Raw genomic sequence first — 20,821 nt, 5'->3', positions numbered from 1 at the left:
CAAAACATAACCCAACTTTTGTAATGATTATTTTGACTTTTGTTTACCGGAGCGGGTCCACTTTTAGAACCATCATTATCATGTCTTTGTGAATGCGATAGGCTCGTAGTTGATAAATTAAGCAATATTTAGCATATTTAAGGATTCCGATATGTGTATCGTGTGTGCCCTGACAGCGAAATTCAACCAGACCGGTGAATAAAACGGGTAAGTTTCGTCGTTTTTAGAACAAAATATGCTTCGACCTCCAGACATTTTGCCAATTTGCACATTTTCGTGTATCCATTTTTTTTGTTGTTTACTTATCATTAAGAACTGTATAATATGAAGAGCTTGATAGCAATCTCGGTCATTATTTGTACAACTGATAAGTTTTTTACTGAACTTAATACCGATACGAGTACTTTGCCTTACATAAGTAATTTACCATCTTTCGTCGCAACATTCAATTCAATTTATGATTAAAACACGTGTAGGAAGCAGTTTATGTCACCATTCCTTTTACAGTGAAATATATTTAGAATGCGCCGGAGAGCAGATTTCACGATGCACGACGACGACGAAGTTGTCGCGTTAGATGGATCAAGAAGAATTACCAGAAACAGCATCCATGGCGTTCCAGCGTTGATCTCATTCGGGCTCATCGCGGTCCTACTAGGTCTGTATGGTCTAGTATACACTATTGATAACACATTGCCAGAACCTCTTAATCTAGATGATGAGGTAAGTCCGATTTGCGTTTTTACCTACTTTAACGCAATTCATGCAGCAAACTCATCCTGGTGCTTTTATAACTGAAAGGGCACGCCACGATTTAAAAATGTTGACAAGTTTGGGGCCTCGTATCGCCGGTGGTTACGAAAATGAGGTCCTCGCTGTTGATTTCTTGCAACGAGAAATCAACTTTATAATACAAAGAGCGCACAAGAATCAAAGACTCGAGCTTGATATTCAAGTTGTGACTGGATCTCATTATATTCATTACAAACCGAATGGGAAAATTGTGCCCTACTCCAATTTACAGAACGTTGTGGTAAAACTGTACGGAATTCACAATGCAACTCAAAGCGTTTTAATCAACTCTCATTTTGACTCCGTGCCAACGAGTCCTGGAGGGAGTGATGACGGGATTAACGTTGTCGTGATGTTGGAGATTCTAAGAAAGTTGTCTCGAGATCAACACAGACCTCTTAATAGTATCGTTTTCTTGTTCAATGGCGCTGAAGAAACGGGTTTACAGGCTTCTCACGGCTTCATAACTCAACACAAATGGGCTAAAGACTGCAAAGTTGTGCTTAATTTAGAAGCTGCGGGGGCTGGAGGGAAAATCATTTTATTCCAATCTGGACCATCAGCTCCGTGGTTGCTGAAGTATTACGCGAAAGTACCACACCCATACGGGCAGGCTGCCGGCGAAGAAATTTTTCAAAGTAACGTGGTGCCATCAGACACCGATTTTAGAATTTTCAGAGATTATGGAGGCTTAGTTGGAGTGGATATGGCGTTCTACAAAAATGGTTATCGATACCATACAAAATACGATGACTTTGAGCACATTCCACTGGGCTCATTCCAACATGTTGGAGACAACACGTTGTCTTTGGTCAGAAGCTTCGCAAATGCTCCAGAAGTTGCGAATCCCAAAGAGAATCCAGGAAAAGTTGTCTTCTTCGATTTTCTAGGATTCTTTATGGTTTCGTACTCACAAACTGCTGCTTCCGTTACGAATTCCATTGTAATCTTGTTGTCGTTCGCCGTTTTTGGCTTAAGTGTTCATAATTTTAAATTAGGTAGGTCTGTTTTAAGTAATTCTGGTTTTTAATGTTGAGAGTACAGGTTACACCAGACAAACTCTTAAATATTTGGTTTTGACCTTTGGGGCGATCATCGGAGGGTGGATAGCCGCTGCCATTGCTGTTTGCCTCACTGCTCTTTTTATTGACAAAATTGGATACTCCATGAGTTGGTATGGAAATCCGTGGCTCATATTCGGACTTTATGTGGCGCCAACGCTAGGGCTGTCTTCAATTCTGCTACCTTTTGTGCAGCACAAGGTAAGTTTGAAGCATGTTAAAACAATTAGAAGGAAAAATGAAGAATTTGCTCTTTGGAACGCTTTTTGTCAAAACGGTGTAATTATTGTATGAGAACAAAGATCGATTTTGATTATGAGTAATAAGTGAACAATGAGCGAAACTGAAAAGTAGGATGCAGACCTACGCTTCCGAGAATACCCATGACCTTCTTATTAGCTATCAATTAAAAAACTAAAACTTTCAAACAAAATTGTTGAAATTGGAAAGACAATTTTGAAATATACTTCTGATTATAGAATCTAAGCCACAACGTCAAAGCACAAATCCAAGCTCACTCTACAAGAATCATTTGGACTGTGATACTTCTGTTTGGGACCATTCTACAAATCAGAGCCATGTATGCCTTACTCATTCCAGTATTATTCAACACATTGGGCTTCATCTTCGTGTACATTTTCAAGTTACAACACACAAGTAATCAAAGCAAAAAAGTTAAAAATTAAAAAACTACACCGTAAATGTTCCAGTACGAAAATGGCAAGTGATGTATGTCATCAGCTTGATAGTCCCAACCATCTTCTTGATGTACACTTCACTAACAACGTTGTCTCTTTTCGTACCAATCACCGGAAGAATTGGACCCGACAAGAATGCAGACTTGCTAATCGGAATGTTGTCGCTGTTGTTCACAATAATAATAACTTCACCCTTTGTAAGTTTATGGAAATTAAAGAAAAAAGTCTTATTTCGCTGCCTCTAGGTGGCTCTCGCGACTCTGGTCCGAAACGTGCGGTACCTTGTAATCTTTTTAGGGGTCATTTTCTTCGCAAGTTTCATCATAATCTTCACTCCGCTCGGGTTTCCCTATTCGGGGAATCCGGATTCCGCGGCTCCGGAAAGATATTGGATTTTAGTAAGTAGTAAATTGGTAGTACCACATCTAACTTAACTCGCTCACAGCACACCAGAAGAGTGTTCCATGATGACCAGGGTTTGGAAATAAAACGAGATTCTGGATATTTTCTGCTCAACATGGATAGAAACTCGCCATACAAAGTGAAAAGTAAAGTAAAAGACATCGCAAAAGCCCGCTCTTTGAACGATGATTGTCACAAATACTTGTTGTGTGGATTACCGCTAGTGCACTCGAAAATGATCCAGATAATGTAATGAAAAGTCTCGTAAAAACTCAATAATTACCTTTTTGTTGTAGTGAACATAGTACCTGGATCCCGGCAGGGCAACCCGTTCTTCCAGAACCGACCAAGTTGGATGTCATATCAAAAGAGGAAATTAGTCCAAATGTACTTCGGTACAATATATCAATAACTGGTCCAGACCGTGTGGGGCTGTACTTCTCCCCTAAAGCTAACGTGAAAGTACTAAATATCAGTCTAATACCGGAAATGCCGGAAGAGTCCGCTGTGTGGAATGGTCGCGAATTGTACTTCATTATACATATTTATGGCAAAGAGCCTGCTCCTCTACAGTTCACTTTCGATGTTCAAGTACCAAATAACTCAAGTGATGTGACGACAGAAATTGCCATTTCCGGAATATTCGTTCATGAAGATAAAAACCATAAAATGCCACATTACGTGCAATTTCTGAACGAATTTCCGGACTGGGCTGACGTCACTGCTTGGCTCGGTAGCTATGAGTCTTGGTGGGTTTAAATGTGCTTATAAAAACTATTTTTGGGACTTTACAATTTTATTGAGATGTTGATGTAACTTCATTTAGACAATAAATTTATTGGATTTTTATTTTTTTAACCAGTATGTAACAGTTAAACCGAAATAAAAATGGGATTGATGTCAGTATCCAGTGACTTTGGGCTTACTTTTTATTCTGTTTGACCCTCACATACAGCGCTATTACTATTAAGTTGAAGATCCCACGTACTTACCTAACCTAAGAAGGATCTTATAGAACAAACGTTTAAAGAGCAGCAGCACCAGAAATAATTTCAATCAATTCTCCGGTGATTACAGCTTGTCTGGTACGATTGAAAGTAAGAGTTAGTTTATCAATCATTTCTCCGGCGTTCTTGCTGGCGTTGTCCATAGCAGTCATACGGGAGGATTGTTCGCTGCAGGCTCCTTCCTTGAGGGCGTAGTACAACAAGGAGGCCAATGAGAATTCCAGGTAGGATTGGATCACCTCATCATCCAAAGAATCGTAAACTGGCAGTTTTGCAGCAGACTATCAAAAAATTACTATGTAAAATCAAACAACTTGTAGTAAACAAATACCTTAACTGCAGACAAACTGAAGACTGGCAAAGTAGAGGTCTGGTATGATACTACAGATTTAAACTGATTGTAAACAATCTGTCCTGAACCAAACTCATAGCCAGAATTCAATACCGCATTAGCAATTTTCGACGCGTCGTTGAAAGTTGGAGGCAAACGTCCGATTTCGTTACAAGCCAAAATAATGTTTTTACCATACAGACGTTGGAGGATCAGCCGGGATTTGTCTCCCACACAGACAACTTTTAAGTTCTGGCTTTCATTGGCCAATTCAGTGCGGATGACACGGGCGACGCTGGTATGGACAGCCCCACACAACCCTGTAACGCGTTTTTAGACAACAATCTTAAATGTTTTAAATTAAACCTCTGTCTGAAGTCATGGCAATGAGGAGTTTGGCTGGCTGGTCAGCCGGAGCCTCAATTTCAGCCTTTTCGTAAAACTGGGCAGCACCACTTCCAATCGGGCGAGTCAGTTTCAGTTCGCGCTCAGCTCTGGAGTACTTAGCAGCTGACACCATCTTCATAGACTGGGTGATCTTCTGGATGTTCTTAACAGACTTCAGACGAATGGAAATGGATTTAAGGGTTGCCATACCCCTCTGTTGTTGTTGGAGTTGCACATTCTGGGTGACCAGAGGTGCCAGACTCCCGAAACGACCCAGCATTGTTGCGATCTGAAAGAATTACAGTTGACCTAAGGATTATGTAAGCAATGTCGTAGAACCGGAATAAAAAGTACGTCAATTCGGGGCAAAACAACCAAATAAGCGTTGCGAAACTACACAGTGGAGGTTTTTACACAATTATTAGCTAGTATGGGCACAAATTATCACATTTTTGGATTAATTAAGAAAATCTTGTTCACGGGATACTAACCTTGTCAATTTCGTTGGCTCAGAAAGAGCCGTGTGCGGACAAAACGTGAACTATTGGAAACCACACGATCCTCGGCCTTATATCCAAGTTCATAGGGGCTACAGTGAAAAATGCAAAATGACGGCAGTGTTACGTGACATGCAGATGGCGTAACGATCGATCTTCTCGTTGACAGCTGTCAGAATTGTCATTTCCATCGAAAAATGTCGAATTTAAAAATATTGAAAACAATTCAGTTTATGACAACCCGGAAAATACTTCCACGTCTTATAAACTACAGTTTCGTAGACAGACGGGCAGTTTTAACGTGTCAGTTATGTGCCAGCTTGCGTCCTAACCTCAAACTGCCACTCACGGCGCTAAATTCAAGAAATCTTTCCACCGAGGTTCCGAATAAATCTCACATAAATGTAGGAACGATAGGTCATGTAGATCATGGAAAAACTACTCTCACAGCTGCTATTACAAGAGTTTTACAAAAAGATGGACTGGCTAAATTTATTTCTTATGATGAGATTGATAAAGCTCCTGAAGAGAAAGCTAGAGGCATCACGATAAATGCTGCTCATGTTGGTTATTGTACTAAAAAGAGGCATTACGCTCATACTGATTGTCCAGGTCATGCTGATTTTATTAAAAATATGATATCAGGAGCCTCACAGATGGATGGGGCTATTTTGGTTGTAGCAGCTACAGATGGGCAGATGCCTCAGACAAGAGAACATTTGCTGTTGGCTAAACAAGTTGGAGTCAAAAAAATTGTTGTTTTTGTAAACAAGGCGGATTTGGTGGATAATGAGGTAAATTTAGAGATTTACATAATGAACAGTTTTTGCACTTTTTTTTTTCAATCGTTTGTTATTCAGTTGTTTGTTGCTTACGGGGAAAAAAGAACACAGTTTTAGATTCTGCCTAAAATTTTTCGTCAAATGAACATTAATAACTGGAGTTTGCTCTACAAACAAACTTGAGATTAACCAAAATACCTTTTTAGGGGGCGTTTTTGAGGCAAAAACGACCTTTAAAACTCCTTTTTTTATATTTTGTTTCAACAATTCCGAACAATGGCTTATTTAGAACTAATTACTTCAAATAGGTTCTAGAATTGGTAGAGTTGGAAGTCAGGGAACTCCTGGATGAGTTTGGCTTTGACAGTGAAAACACTCCATTTGTTTGCGGATCTGCCCTGAAAGCCCTGAACGGCGAAGACACCGACATTGGAGAAAAATCAATCACAAAACTTTTGGGCATTCTTGACGACTACATCCCCGTTCCTGAAAGAGACACAAAGTCGCCTTTCATGATCCCCATTGACAACATGTTTTTAGTACCAGGTAGAGGCACTGTAGTAGTAGGGACAATTTTTCGGGGCATCGTTAAGAAAAACGCCGCGTCCGAATTAGTGGGTTTTGACACCAAATTAAAGACTTCCATTGGAGACATCCAAGTTTTCAAACAGAGTATCCCCGAGGTAAGATTCTTATGTTATGAAAATATCAAAAATGCCCAACTAAAAAATTTTAGGCCAAGGCAGGGGAACACGTTGGAATCCTACTTAGGAACGTTAAAGTAAAAGATCTTCAAAGAGGCATGCTTTTATGTGAAGCAAACAGTGTCAAGTTATCAAATAGGTTCACCGCGAGTATTTACTTTTTATCAAAAGCTGAAGGGGGTAGATCTAAACCAATTACAGGGAAATATATCCAACAGTTGTTCAGTAAGACGTGGAGTGTCTCGTGTCGCGTTGATTTAGGTCTGCAAGTTTTGGTCAGAGAGACTGGAAGTAATATTTTGGTTTTAGATGATGGGGTTGAAATGATAATGCCCGGGGAACATGGAAAAGTTTATTTGACGTTATTATGCAAAATGGTGATGACCAGTGGTCAGACTTTTACATTAAGAGAAAATAAAATCACGGTAGCGACGGGGATTATCACCGAAACCTTACCTGAAGTTGTGATCACAAAGAATTTAGGAAAACTGGAGTTATCAAGTAGTTAATAAAGTTTTTTGATTTAGTTTGTGAATTTAAATACTTTTTTTCTCATTCTAATTCCCGCGTTGTTCTCATGGGATTGGCTAATTTTTGACAGTACTTTTGACGTCTGTCATTTACAATATAACCTAAAAATGGTGGTAAACACAATTAAGCCTTTAAATCAAATTGCTTCATTTTTGAAGGTGCAAGGCGGTAAAATTACCATTGCCGACAATTCTGTATGGTTATTTAAGTATGCTTGTAAAAGGAAAATATAATTTTTTATTATAGCTTCCAACACGTGTCGTCAACAGGAACTCCTGCTCAGGATACATTAATATAATTTTGGATTTACTGAAAGAATCAACTTCCAATTTTCAAGGGTCCACAGACTTGGAAAAAGTTCAAATTAGACAATGGATAGAATACACAGCTGTTTATGCTACCCAAGTTGATGCCTCTTGTAGTCAGATTTTAAGGGTGTGTTTAATTTAAAAGGTTGAGAAACTCATGTTTTATACTTTTTTTTGTAGGAACTAAATGAAGTTTTAGCAACACGAACTTATTTAGTATCTCATAGACTAACAATTGCTGATATTTTTCTGTATTACATCCTTCAGTCTGCAATGGTAAATATTTTAGTTTTTTGGACAAAAAAATAGGAATTACATTTTTAGGAAGGACTGAACATTTTGGATAAAGAGAAATACGTAAACGTGTCACGTTGGTTTGATAATTTGCAACAGGACTCATCAATCCGCCAAACCAATAAATTGATTGATTTTAACACTCTTTATTTAGTAAGTGCTGCACCAGCACGCCACTGAGTACGGGGAGTATTATGTTTAATCAAAAGACTTTTTTTTGTAATATTTAATTTATTAATAAAATACACATCATGATAAGGTCCTCCAGAATTTCTTTGAGCAAACAGAAATATTTAAAGCGTCAGGTAATCTCCAAATATCTCTAGTTCTACCCTTACAGCAACTTTTTATCTGCCAACAAGATAGTAGCCCCAATATGGGTACGCATATGGGTATCCCCAGTAGGCACTCTCGGCGCCTTCAAGATCCTTCGGACCGTCGGGAACTCTGAAAAATGTTCGTTACAGCGTGGAAAATAAACGTGAGGACTTGCCTTCTTGCTACACGAATGTACGGATTCCCAATATGTTTTTCAAGAGGTAAATCGGGGGCTGGGAGTGCCTTTATGACGACTGCTAGTAAGGCGAGCGAAGCGAAAAATACCTGAAAACGTTTAAAAATTGTTTATTGGAAGTAAGGTGAATTGGGGCATGTTTGAACGTAACTAACGGGTCGATTTCAAGTCATTGCGTTAACGCGAATTTGCAACCGTTGCCAAGGTATGAGCAATGTGATTGGCGTTGCTATGTTGCAAATGGGATTTGCAGTAACGTAAGTCACACTTGAAATCGACCCCTTAGACTAGTTGAGAATTCTCAGTAATTTAAGTAATGATAACTTTGATATGTACAAAGGTTACTTAAGTTACTAATATGGTGCACCCATTTATAGTATAAATCCAGTTTGAAGGAAATGAATCAAGGAACGTTACGTTTCGAACTAGCTCATTAGACGGGAATTAACGAAACAACCCGTACAATGTTCTTACATAAATTAATATGAGGCTTTATTAAATTCTGAATTTATCTCGACGTACTTTCGAATCATAGTTTTTAAAATAAATTGACAGATTTTATTATTGCAAAATCGGTGTAAATTCAAACTTAGTCCACATTAGACTTAACCCTGCTACCTGGGGCAAGTTCGAATTTATTTTCGCAACAGAAAAACAACAAAATATTAATTCTGACGCAAAGAACTTTCCAGTACAATAGCAGTTAAGAGGGTAACTGCCAAAAACAATTTCAAACGTGAACACCCCGCTACAACTCTGTTGCTGTCTGCATGTGGCTGCAACTAACCTCGTTCGGTCTTACCCCACGTTCGGACTTACCCCAAGTCACCTTAACTATAATTTCTTGTTCTAAGATTATTTTTCATCAGTAATCGAAAAAACATCAAATTGTACAGTAAAACAGTATTTTTCGTTCAACACTTACCCAAGCTTTCATCTTGATAGTACTGTTAATGCACCAGTAAACTTTGTGTAATACAATAGCAAACCGAACAATGTGAAATCCTTTTTATAGGATCTTCGAAGTTCTTTATTAGGATCCGTCGTGCCACTCATTCATTACATTATAATTGCAAAATAATGTTTTTTACTCTCCCTTCACTTATGAGAACTTATTTAAATGAGATTAATGACGATAATAAATTATTCAACGACATCGGAAGCATACTCGTCTTTCTGTTTTATCAAGGTCTTCACAATTCTAAATTGGACAACAGGGTGGCCAAGCCTCATTTAAATGATTTCTCAAAGATGAGTACGTGAGATACTCTTAAATAAATTAGCGATGGATTACTTTTTATAATTTCCAATAAAAAAAAATATAAACCGTGCAATAAAAAGTTTTATATTGTTTATTGTTCTTCCACAAGGTCATTACAAAGAAACACCATCCGAGTTTATGGCGTTTGTACCGTGTTTAGTCATCTAGAGTCATCCCCGGGTAAAGGAAGCAATTATCAGCTTTTTGTTTGTTATTCAGCATTTAATGGGTGGATTAAATACGGCGTGTAACTAATTTACAAAATAAGAAAAACATCTTGGTACTGCTACTGGATAAAGACGATGAGGTGATGCGTGAGAGGATGGCCTTCGATTTATCCGGATTGGCAAAAAGACAACAAGACAGATGCGCGACAATATCAAGGTCGCAACCATTACCATATAATTGTTGGAAATGATAGAGTATCTGTTTTAACCTTATTCACTTTGCTTAATAATATTAATTTTACCACAATGACTCTAATATGCATGATACGTGCAGTTATGGTCAACCACCGGCTTGTAGGATTGATCCAAGCCTGCGACCGATCACAGTCTTTTGCTAGTAGAAAAAAAATCCTATAAAGGTATATCCTACTTTTTTCATTGTAAAACTTGATTTTTGCAGTCAAATTTTTATTGTTTCCTATTACCAAACCCACCATTCTATTCAACTTCGTGTGCCAGTAAACTTAGCTAAAATTTGAAACTGTTAGTTTACATTGAAGGTGCAAAACTCAAAGGTAAACAAAGAACCTTGCAACTCGACGAGCTAATGGGTTTTTAGAAAAGGTTTAACACTATATACCTACAACAAAATTGTTTTGGTCGTCTGTGTTGCAAAGAGTGTTTTATGATTCTTAATGGCATTCTTTTTGGTTTTATCTCTGTCATTGCTATTTGTTTAAATTGTTTTTAAATCAAAGACTGTGATCTATGGTAAAAAACAAATCACTAAATGCGTACGAAGGAGAATCCAAGAATCAATAAGCTGAGCCACAAAATAAAGTTCAGCGAAATGTATGGAAAGAATTTCACACTCAGAAGAATATGTACATATTTATAATAGTTATGTAAATATCGTAAATTCTGCTATAATGACAGGTTAAAAATGGCTTGAGCTATTATGAAATTAGCTAATTGTTTCTTTTGTGGCATTTTATCCTCAGATTTCCACTTCCTCCTAAAAACAAAATTTTTGAAAATTGATTTACTTGTGCTATGATTTTTTTTATTTGGCCCAGTTAAAAATGCAACATTTTAGAAAAATTTGAATTTTTTTAACTCGAATAAAAAAGCAAAAAGTTCTAAAAATTTACTTGCTTGTGCTAAAATCTGCAGATTAAAATAGTAACTTAAATCTGATTGTTGTAGCACTGCATATAACAAAATTACACCATTTAAAAGAAAATAGTAAAAATTTTTACCTTGTCTTGGAAGCAAAAGTTTCTACAAATCGACTTGCTCTTACTGTAATCTTTTAATTTAGCATAGTTAATTAAGCAGATCAAAATAGTAATCTTTCCAAATCTCATCGGACTAGCACTGCATAAATTTATATTTTATTATTAAAGTAACAGCATTTAAGAGAACATTTTGAAAATTTTTACGTCAATGAATTACAATTTAGGAAATTCTAATGTCTTCAGAAAAGTGTGTGTTGAATAATTCCGTTTCCAAGGCCATATTTGTACCACTGCAACATTTATTTAAACAGAGGAGACGCAGAGTCTGCGTCACTTTTATTTCTGCTAGAACTCCAGACAAGGTATTAAAAAAGTCTCTTTGAATTTTAGATTACAACATTTACAACCATTTCGTGTGCTCACTGTGCGTTTTTATGGAAATGCGATCAGTGTGTGGTGATAAGACTGCCAATTTTAATTAAAAGAGTTATTCAAGGATTAAATAATTTTATTTCTATTCTAGAGACTCGGCAAAATTCTCACATGCTTGAGTAATAAAATAAATAATAAACATATTTTTTAACAATAAAACATAACTTGGGGTTTACTCAAGCTCTAGATTCAAGCATTTAGACAATGATTTGGAAAACTCACATCCATCTTCAATATCTGCAAAAATCAGGACTTAGTATTGACGAATCGCTACAAATATTTTTACCTGAAGTCGACAATCTGGCGAAACATCGTCTCGCTTCACGAAGTGCCCTAATCCGTTTCATGTCGTTCGATAGACGATCTTGAAGCCACTTAATCGTTAAAGTTTCAGACGGAACTCGATTATCATCTAACTGTAAAAAAAATCTATCACTGGTGCGTTTCTCATTTTCACGCAACATACCACTTCCAAATAGCCAAAGACGCATTGACTGACACACTGTGAATATTTACATAATTACGGACGTAAAATATTCAGAATTTTATAATGTTACCTGCGAGTCGTAGTCATTATTATTCGATCTTTTGGCCCGGAGATTTATGTCGAAATTCCTGCTGTATCCTGGTCCAGTGACTCCACGTCTCATATTACCGTTATTTCCATAGTTTCCATAACCATAATTTCTGCCATCGTAGCCATAAGTTCCTGAAAATTGCGGTTTTAGATGGGAAGAGAAGAGTTTGTCTGGTTACCTCCGTATGGTTTCCACTGGTTGCGGTTATTACCGTCGAAGTAACCACGGGTTTCGTCCTTACAGTCGTTACTATATTCATTGTAACCGTTGGTGTACCCGTTGTCGTTTTTATTATTGTAACCATTCCTGTTATTCGAAGAGGAAGTTCTATTGAAGCGCCTCATCCCAGTTTTTCTGTTGTTACTACTATTTTGATCGGACTCGTCTGAATTATCCTCCTCGCTGTAATTCTCGTTATTGTAACGTTTGTTACCGTATCTGTTGCCTCTATTTCTTCCGTTGCCGTACCGGTTACTATTATTGGAGTCGTTATCGTCATCATCGTTACCATAATTGGAGTAACGATTTCCTTGATTATTGTACCGATTGTTACCATACTCGCCGCTTTCGTTACTATCCCTGTTGTTGTAACGTCGATTCGAGTTTCTGCGTCTGTTGGAATTGCCATAATTGTAATTCTTGTTACCTTTCCTCGGCTTGTTTGAGTCTCTATTATTATAATCATCGTCGTCGTAATTATTATCCGAGACCCCTCCACATTCCGACAACAATTTGTGGGTTTCTTGCTTCAGTAAACTTTCTTCGTCGTTTTGTTGAGTCTTCGTAAAGTTATAAACTGACCTCGTGTGGTTCTTCATTACGTCCCCTAGCTTGTTGCCATTGTTCTCTACAGATTCTGATAAATGTGAGAAAATGGAGAAAACCAACAGAAAACTGAGAACGTATGATTTCATGATGGACTAATTTCGAACGCATTCGATGATGGATTTATAAATTATCAAAACAATAGCTGTCAGTAAATTTTAAGAGTAATTGTGGTAATTGCTGATGATGATGGACACTGATGTGTCCTTTTGTTCTTAATTCGGAACAATGTAGTTAATGTAATAACAACAGAAGACAAAAAGGTCGGCCTTTACACAACATTGCGTAACTCGCTGATGAATGGCTCACAAATAATGATAGAGCAACATTCGATTTCGTTGAATGAAGGAAATTTACTTTTACTTTCGTGCGTGCACTTGACTTTGAACTTGCCTTGAAGGAGAAATTAGTTGTAGAAAGAAGACTGGTTCTATTATTAAGCTATCAAAAAAAATCTAACGGGGACTTTAAAGAAAAAATATCGTCATAATAGTTTTGATTATCTATTATTATGATTATGACGTAAAGGTTTAGATCTTAACAGGTTTCAAGCTTTAGTCAAGATCATTATTTTTCTGCAGTTCGTTCAACTATTCACAACACTAAGTAAATATGACGTGCTGAAGATCAGTAAATTGTTCAAATTATTATTCCAATGTAAATTCTTTTTACGGTTATTTTTCGTTATTAGCATTTTGTTTACATTTTCATAGATTTTCCGGAGATGCAAAGTCATGGCACTGAATCATGAAGGTACCACAATGTGAACCGTTTCCCACAAGACGGTACTCTACAAGAATAATTTATTATAACGAATTCAAATAAATAATGTTTTGATAATAGTTAAGCTCAGATTTCCGTTGACATTTTACTTCTATAATTAGAAATGTTAATTTGTCACCATTATAATAAAGAACGAGCTTTATTGAAATAGGGTTTAAATTGTTTTAATGACTTGGAAAATTGAGAAGTGAAAAATAAAAGCAATTCGTATAATGGCAAATACCTACACATTTAATTTGTTTAATGTTAAAAATGGCATTGTCTATTTCAAATATTCTGACGCGTCATAACGAGATTGTTATCCGTGCAAGGAAAAAGAAGCTTCTTTTAATTACACAGTCCATTGCCATTTTGTACATTTACTGGAACAGAAAAAAATTCAATGCGTAAATTCTTTGAAGTCTAATGAAGCTGAAAAGGTTAACTAAATTACTTATATAAAAAGATTTCTCCACGTATTCTTTATCTTAAATACATGTCGTGTAACATATAAAGGACATTTTAGCTATCCAATACATCTATATGATAATGTGAATATGTAATTATGAATCACAAACATTTTTATTACTGGATATTTTACCATGACGGCTACAAGTCTTATTATGCAGGTTACTCATAGGAACAAGCGTTTTATGTAAATTGTTCTTATTTGAATTGGATGTTTCTTGTAGTCTTTGGAGTTCTCAAGTTTCGATGTTTCAAATTTTTAGTTTTATTTTTGAAGTTTTAGACCCTCAAATGTTTGACAGGTTTTTAGACTTTCAAGTTTTGATCTAAAAATAAACTTTTTATTTTCAGATGACATCTCAGGTGCTTTTTTTCTAAATTTTGAGCTTACCAGATTTTATTTTTTTTATTTTGAATCAGAAGTATTTAGATTTTTATTTTTATACATTATCAGATTCAGATATATCCTTTTTTATGGTCTAAACATTTTAGGTTGTAGCTTGTTCAGGTTGAAGATCTTTTGACTTTAAACAAATTTTCTATGTTTACACTTTAAACCTTCTGAAATTCATATTTTTTTAAGTTGTTAGTTTTTCTAGGTTTTTCAAATGTAAGAAACAAAGAACTTTTCAGTGGATTTTCTTCTAGTGTTTTTATTTTTTAATTTTATTTTCCAGTTTTCCCAAAATGATTAATTCTGTTTATTCAATTTTTCACCCAATCTCTAATTTTAAATTTTAATGAAAAAATTTTGTTGATTTTTAACCGAACTACACGCTTGCATTGTTAACGAAGTAAATATTTTTAAAACTTTACTTAAAGCTGGAATGGCCCAACTTGTTTTTGAAAGGTCAATTTTTTATTCCACTTATTAAGTACGTGTAATTTTTTTGACGTTTTATGACTTTCAGACAAGCTTTGTGCTTTTATTATAGTATATTTGAAACCATGACTGTGCGGAATCTGCAATGATTTGCTTGTCTTGATTTAATTGACAAATCTATAAAACTGCTGTTTACATTTCCCTAAGGACATATGACTAATATACCGCAAATCCTTATTATTAAGCAAAATATTATAATTATGGGCCATAATTTTGCAATAGTCATCGAAGAAGACGAATTGCATTGATAAACATCGACGAGAAAAATATCCATTGTTAAGGCGTTAAGAAGAAGAACAAATACCCAAAAATCTACCACACAATTTTTGTGGTACTGTAAACATATTGCTGTAGTGACCAATGGGCTTTTCTGAAGGTTGTGTGATAATTTTTTTAATTTATTGCTCTTGTCTTGTCAACAACCAAATTTTCATTTAAATTCTTTCCTACTCTTTACTACCACTTGCATCACATTTGTTTACGCGTTGCCAAAGCCCGGATTTCCCCGGTCAAGTCAACATAAATCACCAACGTGTCCTGCCTTTTGACGCAGAATATATCCTTGTCTGTCTTATACAAACTGTGAGAAAACCACGCATGAAGAGTATATAAGAGAATATAGATAAAATGACAAATACTGGTACACTGGGAAGAACAGTAATTTCCATATTAATAAAAAGGCTAACACCGCTGAAAATGAAATTTTTCGTTTCACTTACAGAAACCAGTGTTCCATTAAAATCTTTCTTAGAGTTAATTTTATGCTTGAACAATTTCGATACTTCTTCACCAGATAATTAACTTGCAATTAATATTTTAAACATTTAGTTACAATTGACGTTTATAGAAATTATATTAGCGCATCTATCGACGACTCCGGTGAAAATTCTGCCGGTTTGCTTGTAGCAGTTCTTGCAGCATCTTTGTTGAATAGGTGCACTTCTTGGCCTTGACCAGACCCGATTGAAGACAGAGCAGTGATCAGTGGCGGTCATCAGCCTTAACACTTGAATATAAAAGCCTCCACCTCGACATCCACTAAACACATCTAGTGATATCGTCTACAAAGATGGTTCAGAAAATGGTGAGTTCAGTTTTCCTATTTTTTTTTTAAATTTCGGTGAATTTTCTTTGATTTTTGATGATTTTATTATTTTCATATTTATTTTAAATAAATTATATTTTTTTATTTTATTTATTTATTTTTTAAAAGTTAGATAGGTACTTATTATTATTCTTATTATTAAATATAAACCATTCTAATCATTTGTTAAGGAAAAATGGTTATAAATTATTCGAATAGAATAAATGGTTTTTAAATTTTTAAGTTTACCAAAATTTTTTTTATTATTTTACTTTAACTCCTTAAATTTCAGTTTTTCACTGCCTTTGTGGCAGTATTCCTACTCTCATCCTCCTTCGGACTGCCCGTCGAAGATCAAAACCCCCCACAAGCAGTCCAACCGCAGCCACTACCATCGGAAAAGCCACTAGAAAAAAATCCAGAACCACCACAACCACCCATTATTCTTGAAAGGGAACCCGCACAATCAGAAAGTTCAGCACAACCAGAAATTTCTGCACAACCAGAAAGTTCTGCGCCGACAGACTTAGAAGGTGCTCCAGCGGCAGAAGAAAAATCCGATTTAGACGCTGCAAACACGTTCTGGGGTGGTTATTATGGTTACAGACCGTATTATGGTGGTTATGGAGGCTATGGCGGATGGAGGCGCGGATGGGGAGGTTATGGATACGGAAGAGGTTTTGGAGGATGGGGAGGATACGGAGGATGGGGAGGTGGATGGGGTGGCGGTTGGGGTCGTCGGTACTACTGGGGTTAAGTTGTAATTTTTTGTGTGTAATTTATGAAAAACTGGCACCTGAAAGGACAGAGCTGGGGAGAACCGGACAACGGTTGGAAATTAAAGTATTACTGTGGATGTAATTTTAGGTTCATTTAATAAAACGATTCTTGGCAATGATTTTTATGTAATAAATTTTGTAAGAAATTGTTTGTTTTTTTTTATTGTGTGAATGCATTATAATTATAAAAAATAACCAATTAACGAATTTTTTATAAGCTTCATTGAATTCAGTTTTACAGAAATTATGAGATAAGTAACATGCATTGAACTACATTTATAATTAAAAAAATTGTTTCTAATTATGTGCAGCTTAAAATTTAGATGTAGCAGGTCGTATAAAAAACCATTTTTGTGGTAAGTGTTTTCTCAACATCAGTGCTTTTTCTATGCAACCCAAAATACTTAATCGCAAATATCCTTTTTATGTTTGATTTATTGTTACATAACTAGAATCCTTTTTAATTTTTTTTGGCTACTTAAAAGGCTGTTTTTTGAAGGTTGTAAACTCAAAAATATTGTATAGATTCTTTGCTATTGTCAGTTTTCTGAAATAATCCGCTTTTTTCGTCTCTTCCACTGTCTTCACACCATTTTAAATGTTTTATTAACAAATAGGAGTTAAAAAATAAAAGTACAGACTTAAGAATAAATTAAAAAACATTTATTTAAAGATACAAAACATATGAAAACATTTTCCTATTTCAGTAACAAACTTATGGTCTTCTCCGGTTGTTTCTTCGCTCCTGTTGTTTCCTATAAGCAAATAAAGGCTTGAATACAAGCTGCTCTGCCACATGTAGATCGTTCTTTTCATTTTCCTGATTGTACTGATCAATGTCTTCAACGTTAGCAGCACAAATAATTTGGGAAATATTTAGAATACATGTGAAGGTTGCAATAAAAGTGATAATCTATAAGAAAAACACAACGAAGCGAATTATAATAAATACTTCTAAAAGAGTTACGAACTTACCAGAGAAAAATTCATGCTGCAATTGAAACCAAGCCACACTTGTAGATTCGATATTAACAATAATTGGTAATCGACTTTAGTTTGTCGCTTTTATAGCTGCCTCGTGACTTTGAATAAGAAATAAAAACAGAGGTGCTAAGTTATGAAAAAGAAGTTATTTATGAGCTCTGTTCAATATTATGCATGGACCTAGTTGGGTAACAATTCAGTGAAAAATAAAAACAAACCTATTTTTAGTCGCAGTTTAGCAGAGAATAATTTAATTGCACTAAATAATAAAAGATGAAAATTTGTTTAAAGAATTATTACATTTGTATCAGAATTATTTCTCTGGATGCCATGTAATGTGTTAATACAAATAGTGATAGGTCAAATATACAGGGTGAGTCAAGCTTGCGTAGTTTTTCTGTGACGCTTTTATAAATAACTATTTTATATTTTTGAAATGGTAAATGTATATGTCTGAAAGAAATGCATATCTTAAAATTAATTAAAGTTGTCAAAAATGTACCATTTTTGCAGAGTCACATGCAACTTTTTTTCTTTAAATCCTACCATTTTTAGTGGAGGATTTTGATAAGTTATTTAGTAAGCTATTCAAAACTATCAACTTTCAAATTTTTGGTCGTGGCGTTGTCAAGTTATGATTTTTTTCCGAAAATTATTGAAGTTTCCTGACTTAAATATTTACAGCATCATTACCTTTCGAGATATGAAAAAACTTGACACGTTCAATAACTAAACTGCTTTGAGAGATGCTTGATGAAAGTCTAAAACTGAATTCATTACACTAAAAATTTGCAGAAGGTTTTATTTAAAAAAAATCAAGTTCTGGCCATTTGTAATTCCTGAAAATAAAAATTGTCTGTTTTTTACATTCAAGCATAATCAAGAGAAAATGCATAGTTTAGTTATTAAATGTGTCAAGTTTTTTTCTTCATATCTCGATTGGTAATGGTGCTGTAAATGTTTAAGTCAAACACTGCAACTTCAAGAATTTTCATAAGTAATATAACGAGTGGGCTCGAAATTGTCGGAAATTTTTCCGACAGACGAGTAGTTTTTTCGACGATCAATTGCACGAGTGAGCGAAGCGAACGAGTGCCAATTATCTGAAGATACAAAATACAAGTACTGGAGGAAAAAATTCCCACAATTTCGAGCTCCCGAATTATATTCGTCATGAGAATTTAACGAACTGACAAGCAACTGACAGATAGCGTGGTATTTTTGCGTGGAATTGTCACTGGAAATTTCACTAGTGAAAATTTCCAAGAAAAGTTTGCTGTGATTGGTTTATTTGAAAAAATAAATGTCTCTTATTGGTTGAATCTATGGTGAGTTAAATTTTCGGCAAAAAATCATAACTTGACAACGTCACGATCAAAAATTTGTAAGTTGATAGTTTTAAATAGCTTACTAAATAACTCATCAAAATCCTTCACTACCTTCAAAGTAGTAGGTTGCATTTAAAGAAAAAAAGTTGAATGTGGCCCTGCAAAAATAGTGCACTTCTGAAATTAATTTTAAGATACGAAACAGAGGCATTTTGAGGCACTTAACAGTAGATTTTTAAAAAACACTGAGACAGGTAACTGAGACAACACACCTAATTATAACTTTTTACAATCAACTCCCTCTGAGAGGTGAAATATATCCCTTTAATTTTTGAAGATAGATGTAGGACATGACACTTTTTTTGAAAGAAGAAGAAACGAATAATAAATTAATTTTGACAAATAACTCCTGAAAGACTTAAAATGTACAGAATGGTTACAAACAAAATTTGCATGATTGCATGACTGTTAAAGGTAAATACTATCAACATTTTTTTGAACTAGTTTTTTTTAATTGGAAAATAAGTATTGCATGTGTTACCGTAAAGTTCTTTAACAGACCTTTAAAAAAAATGTAATGTCCTATACCTATCTTGAGAAAATGTAAGAAAAAACCATAAAATTAACAAAGTACGTAAAATAAGCTACTACTTAAAAATGCTAATTCATTCTATTCACTAAAATCATAAAAAATGGTTTTGTATGAAACAAAATTGATTTGGTAACAAAATATTCACTCTGTTTTGTCCTTTTTGTCATTATTTTTGTATTTTTTAATTTTTGGGGTGATTTTCACCATTTAGATGGGGTTTTGCCAAAAAAGTTAAAGTAATTAATTTTACCTCTCTCTTGATTGTAAAAATTATAATTACGTGTGTTGTATGTCCCCCTGTCAACTAAAATTGACTTATCTCAGCCTTTTTCTTTTTAATCTGCAGGTAAGTGCCCCAAGGCGCCTGTTTCGTTTTTGTTGGGCCAGTCTGTATTTACTTGACCTAATGATAATGTGTCAGCGTCACGTTCAGTTCTGTTGTAAACACCCAAAACACCAGTAAAATAAATAATTTATTTAATATACATTAATACATTCAAACATTGCATCACTCCGGATCCTCGATTCGATTTTTGTAGATGTAAAACTTCCTCACTCTAACAAAAGGAATCGTAATAAAACTGTGGTCAGAGTACTTCAGATTGTCCAGAATCACTTCTCCTCGAAGTGGATACAATTGACTCACATATCTTCGTTCTCGATGATGATTATCGTTTTTCACTGTGTTTCCAGAAGCAAAATGTTGCAGTTCGCTGTGTGGTCGACAGGAAACGAAACTAATGGTGATGAAAATCACAGTTAACACAAGCAATACTTTCAACATTGTGAAAATCAAACTGTTTAACTTATAACAACGACTGAAGGACTCACATGAACTCGTTGAATATTCATATATATAGCTGCAACAGATTAATGTAATATTGTTAATACTTTATGCTAATATGCAGACTGTTGAGTAACGATTTTTAATAACTCCTTAAATATGAACCATCTAGATTAACTAATCGCGTGAGGTTAATTGCGCAGCAGAAGTCACAAAATCGATTAAATAAAAAATAAGACAGCAAATCATAACTATATGAGATAATAAAACGGAAATCACGCGTCATTAGGTCATTACTTTTAGGAAAAATACTTGTTTATGGAGGAGTGTTTAATATAATTAGATAGA

General features: G+C 35.1%; 6 protein-coding genes and 2 long non-coding RNA genes across 8 annotated transcripts; 4 read left to right on the top strand and 4 right to left on the bottom strand.

Moving 5' to 3' along the window:
• The first annotated feature begins 43 nt into the window (after positions 1-43).
• LOC148181363 (endoplasmic reticulum metallopeptidase 1-like) lies at positions 44-3,867 on the top strand. The gene is made up of 9 exons (XM_088049970.1): positions 44-207; positions 508-723; positions 770-1,790; positions 1,837-2,054; positions 2,333-2,510; positions 2,564-2,748; positions 2,797-2,949; positions 2,997-3,202; positions 3,250-3,867. The coding sequence occupies exons 2-9, from the start codon at positions 523-525 to the stop codon at positions 3,710-3,712; spliced, it is 2,625 nt and encodes an 874-aa protein (XP_087906096.1). The 5' UTR covers positions 44-207; positions 508-522; the 3' UTR covers positions 3,713-3,867.
• Positions 3,865-5,263, bottom strand: ATPsyngamma (ATP synthase, gamma subunit). Its single transcript, XM_088049972.1, has 4 exons — positions 5,170-5,263; positions 4,658-4,967; positions 4,292-4,611; positions 3,865-4,241 (listed from the first exon to the last, which is right to left on the bottom strand). Exons 2-4 carry the CDS (start codon positions 4,956-4,958, stop codon positions 3,978-3,980), a joined length of 885 nt encoding a protein of 294 aa, XP_087906098.1. The 5' UTR covers positions 4,959-4,967; positions 5,170-5,263; the 3' UTR covers positions 3,865-3,977.
• A 39-nt stretch (positions 5,264-5,302) lies between these two features.
• On the top strand, positions 5,303-7,187 carry LOC148181361 (uncharacterized). Its single transcript, XM_088049971.1, has 4 exons — positions 5,303-5,969; positions 6,266-6,640; positions 6,694-6,922; positions 6,971-7,187. Exons 1-4 carry the CDS (start codon positions 5,373-5,375, stop codon positions 7,168-7,170), a joined length of 1,401 nt encoding a protein of 466 aa, XP_087906097.1. The 5' UTR covers positions 5,303-5,372; the 3' UTR covers positions 7,171-7,187.
• A 35-nt stretch (positions 7,188-7,222) lies between these two features.
• Positions 7,223-8,054, top strand: AIMP3 (aaRS-interacting multifunctional protein 3). Its single transcript, XM_088049973.1, has 4 exons — positions 7,223-7,386; positions 7,439-7,627; positions 7,681-7,776; positions 7,825-8,054. The coding sequence occupies exons 1-4, from the start codon at positions 7,300-7,302 to the stop codon at positions 7,972-7,974; spliced, it is 522 nt and encodes a 173-aa protein (XP_087906099.1). The 5' UTR covers positions 7,223-7,299; the 3' UTR covers positions 7,975-8,054.
• Positions 8,006-9,341, bottom strand: LOC148181359 (uncharacterized). The gene is made up of 3 exons (XR_015771707.1): positions 9,234-9,341; positions 8,288-8,397; positions 8,006-8,241 (listed from the first exon to the last, which is right to left on the bottom strand). It is a non-coding gene; the product is annotated as an uncharacterized LOC148181359 (long non-coding RNA).
• Positions 9,342-11,505: 2,164 nt separating this feature from the next.
• On the bottom strand, positions 11,506-12,903 carry LOC148181358 (uncharacterized). The gene is made up of 5 exons (XM_088043523.1): positions 12,163-12,903; positions 11,964-12,115; positions 11,873-11,908; positions 11,693-11,822; positions 11,506-11,643 (listed from the first exon to the last, which is right to left on the bottom strand). Exons 1-5 carry the CDS (start codon positions 12,896-12,898, stop codon positions 11,579-11,581), a joined length of 1,119 nt encoding a protein of 372 aa, XP_087899649.1. The 5' UTR covers positions 12,899-12,903; the 3' UTR covers positions 11,506-11,578.
• Positions 12,904-15,859: 2,956 nt separating this feature from the next.
• On the top strand, positions 15,860-16,931 carry LOC148181357 (uncharacterized). The gene is made up of 2 exons (XM_088039840.1): positions 15,860-16,006; positions 16,299-16,931. The coding sequence occupies exons 1-2, from the start codon at positions 15,992-15,994 to the stop codon at positions 16,761-16,763; spliced, it is 480 nt and encodes a 159-aa protein (XP_087895966.1). The 5' UTR covers positions 15,860-15,991; the 3' UTR covers positions 16,764-16,931.
• A 520-nt stretch (positions 16,932-17,451) lies between these two features.
• Positions 17,452-17,806, bottom strand: LOC148181356 (uncharacterized). Its single transcript, XR_015771731.1, has 2 exons — positions 17,761-17,806; positions 17,452-17,698 (listed from the first exon to the last, which is right to left on the bottom strand). It is a non-coding gene; the product is annotated as an uncharacterized LOC148181356 (long non-coding RNA).
• Positions 17,807-20,821: the final 3,015 nt, after the last annotated feature.

This window comes from Gnatocerus cornutus, chromosome 1, assembly GCF_029298725.1.
Source record: "Gnatocerus cornutus isolate USDA-ARS CGAHR chromosome 1, icGnaCorn1.1, whole genome shotgun sequence".
In the NCBI taxonomy this organism is placed as follows: Eukaryota; Metazoa; Arthropoda; class Insecta; order Coleoptera; family Tenebrionidae; genus Gnatocerus; species Gnatocerus cornutus.
The sequence above is the reverse complement of the archived record's forward strand: the minus strand, read 5'-3'. Positions and strand labels throughout refer to the sequence as shown.

What these genes read in the sequence shown, in the direction of transcription:
- LOC148181363 (XM_088049970.1), top strand. Translation starts at nt 523, where the DNA reads ATGCGCCGGAGAGCAGATTTCACGATGCACGACGACGACGAAGTTGTC. An exon ending in CTCTTAATCTAGATGATGAG is followed by an intron (nt 724 to 769) that starts GTAAGTCCGATT and finishes CAATTCATGCAG; the next exon opens with CAAACTCATCCTGGTGCTTT. An exon ending in TAATAATAACTTCACCCTTT is followed by an intron (nt 2,749 to 2,796) that starts GTAAGTTTATGG and finishes CGCTGCCTCTAG; the next exon opens with GTGGCTCTCGCGACTCTGGT.
- ATPsyngamma (XM_088049972.1), bottom strand. Translation starts at nt 4,958, where the DNA reads ATGCTGGGTCGTTTCGGGAGTCTGGCACCTCTGGTCACCCAGAATGTG. An exon ending in TGCCATGACTTCAGACAGAG is followed by an intron (nt 4,612 to 4,657) that starts GTTTAATTTAAA and finishes AACGCGTTACAG; the next exon opens with GGTTGTGTGGGGCTGTCCAT. An exon ending in TCAGTTTGTCTGCAGTTAAG is followed by an intron (nt 4,242 to 4,291) that starts GTATTTGTTTAC and finishes ATTTTTTGATAG; the next exon opens with TCTGCTGCAAAACTGCCAGT.
- LOC148181361 (XM_088049971.1), top strand. Translation starts at nt 5,373, where the DNA reads ATGTCGAATTTAAAAATATTGAAAACAATTCAGTTTATGACAACCCGG. An exon ending in CGGATTTGGTGGATAATGAG is followed by an intron (nt 5,970 to 6,265) that starts GTAAATTTAGAG and finishes TACTTCAAATAG; the next exon opens with GTTCTAGAATTGGTAGAGTT. An exon ending in CTCGTGTCGCGTTGATTTAG is followed by an intron (nt 6,923 to 6,970) that starts GTCTGCAAGTTT and finishes TTTTGGTTTTAG; the next exon opens with ATGATGGGGTTGAAATGATA.
- AIMP3 (XM_088049973.1), top strand. Translation starts at nt 7,300, where the DNA reads ATGGTGGTAAACACAATTAAGCCTTTAAATCAAATTGCTTCATTTTTG. An exon ending in TTACCATTGCCGACAATTCT is followed by an intron (nt 7,387 to 7,438) that starts GTATGGTTATTT and finishes TTTTTATTATAG; the next exon opens with CTTCCAACACGTGTCGTCAA. An exon ending in ACATCCTTCAGTCTGCAATG is followed by an intron (nt 7,777 to 7,824) that starts GTAAATATTTTA and finishes TTACATTTTTAG; the next exon opens with GAAGGACTGAACATTTTGGA.
- LOC148181358 (XM_088043523.1), bottom strand. Translation starts at nt 12,898, where the DNA reads ATGAAATCATACGTTCTCAGTTTTCTGTTGGTTTTCTCCATTTTCTCA. An exon ending in ATAATGACTACGACTCGCAG is followed by an intron (nt 11,909 to 11,963) that starts GTAACATTATAA and finishes AAATATTCACAG; the next exon opens with TGTGTCAGTCAATGCGTCTT. An exon ending in CGCCAGATTGTCGACTTCAG is followed by an intron (nt 11,644 to 11,692) that starts GTAAAAATATTT and finishes TGATTTTTGCAG; the next exon opens with ATATTGAAGATGGATGTGAG.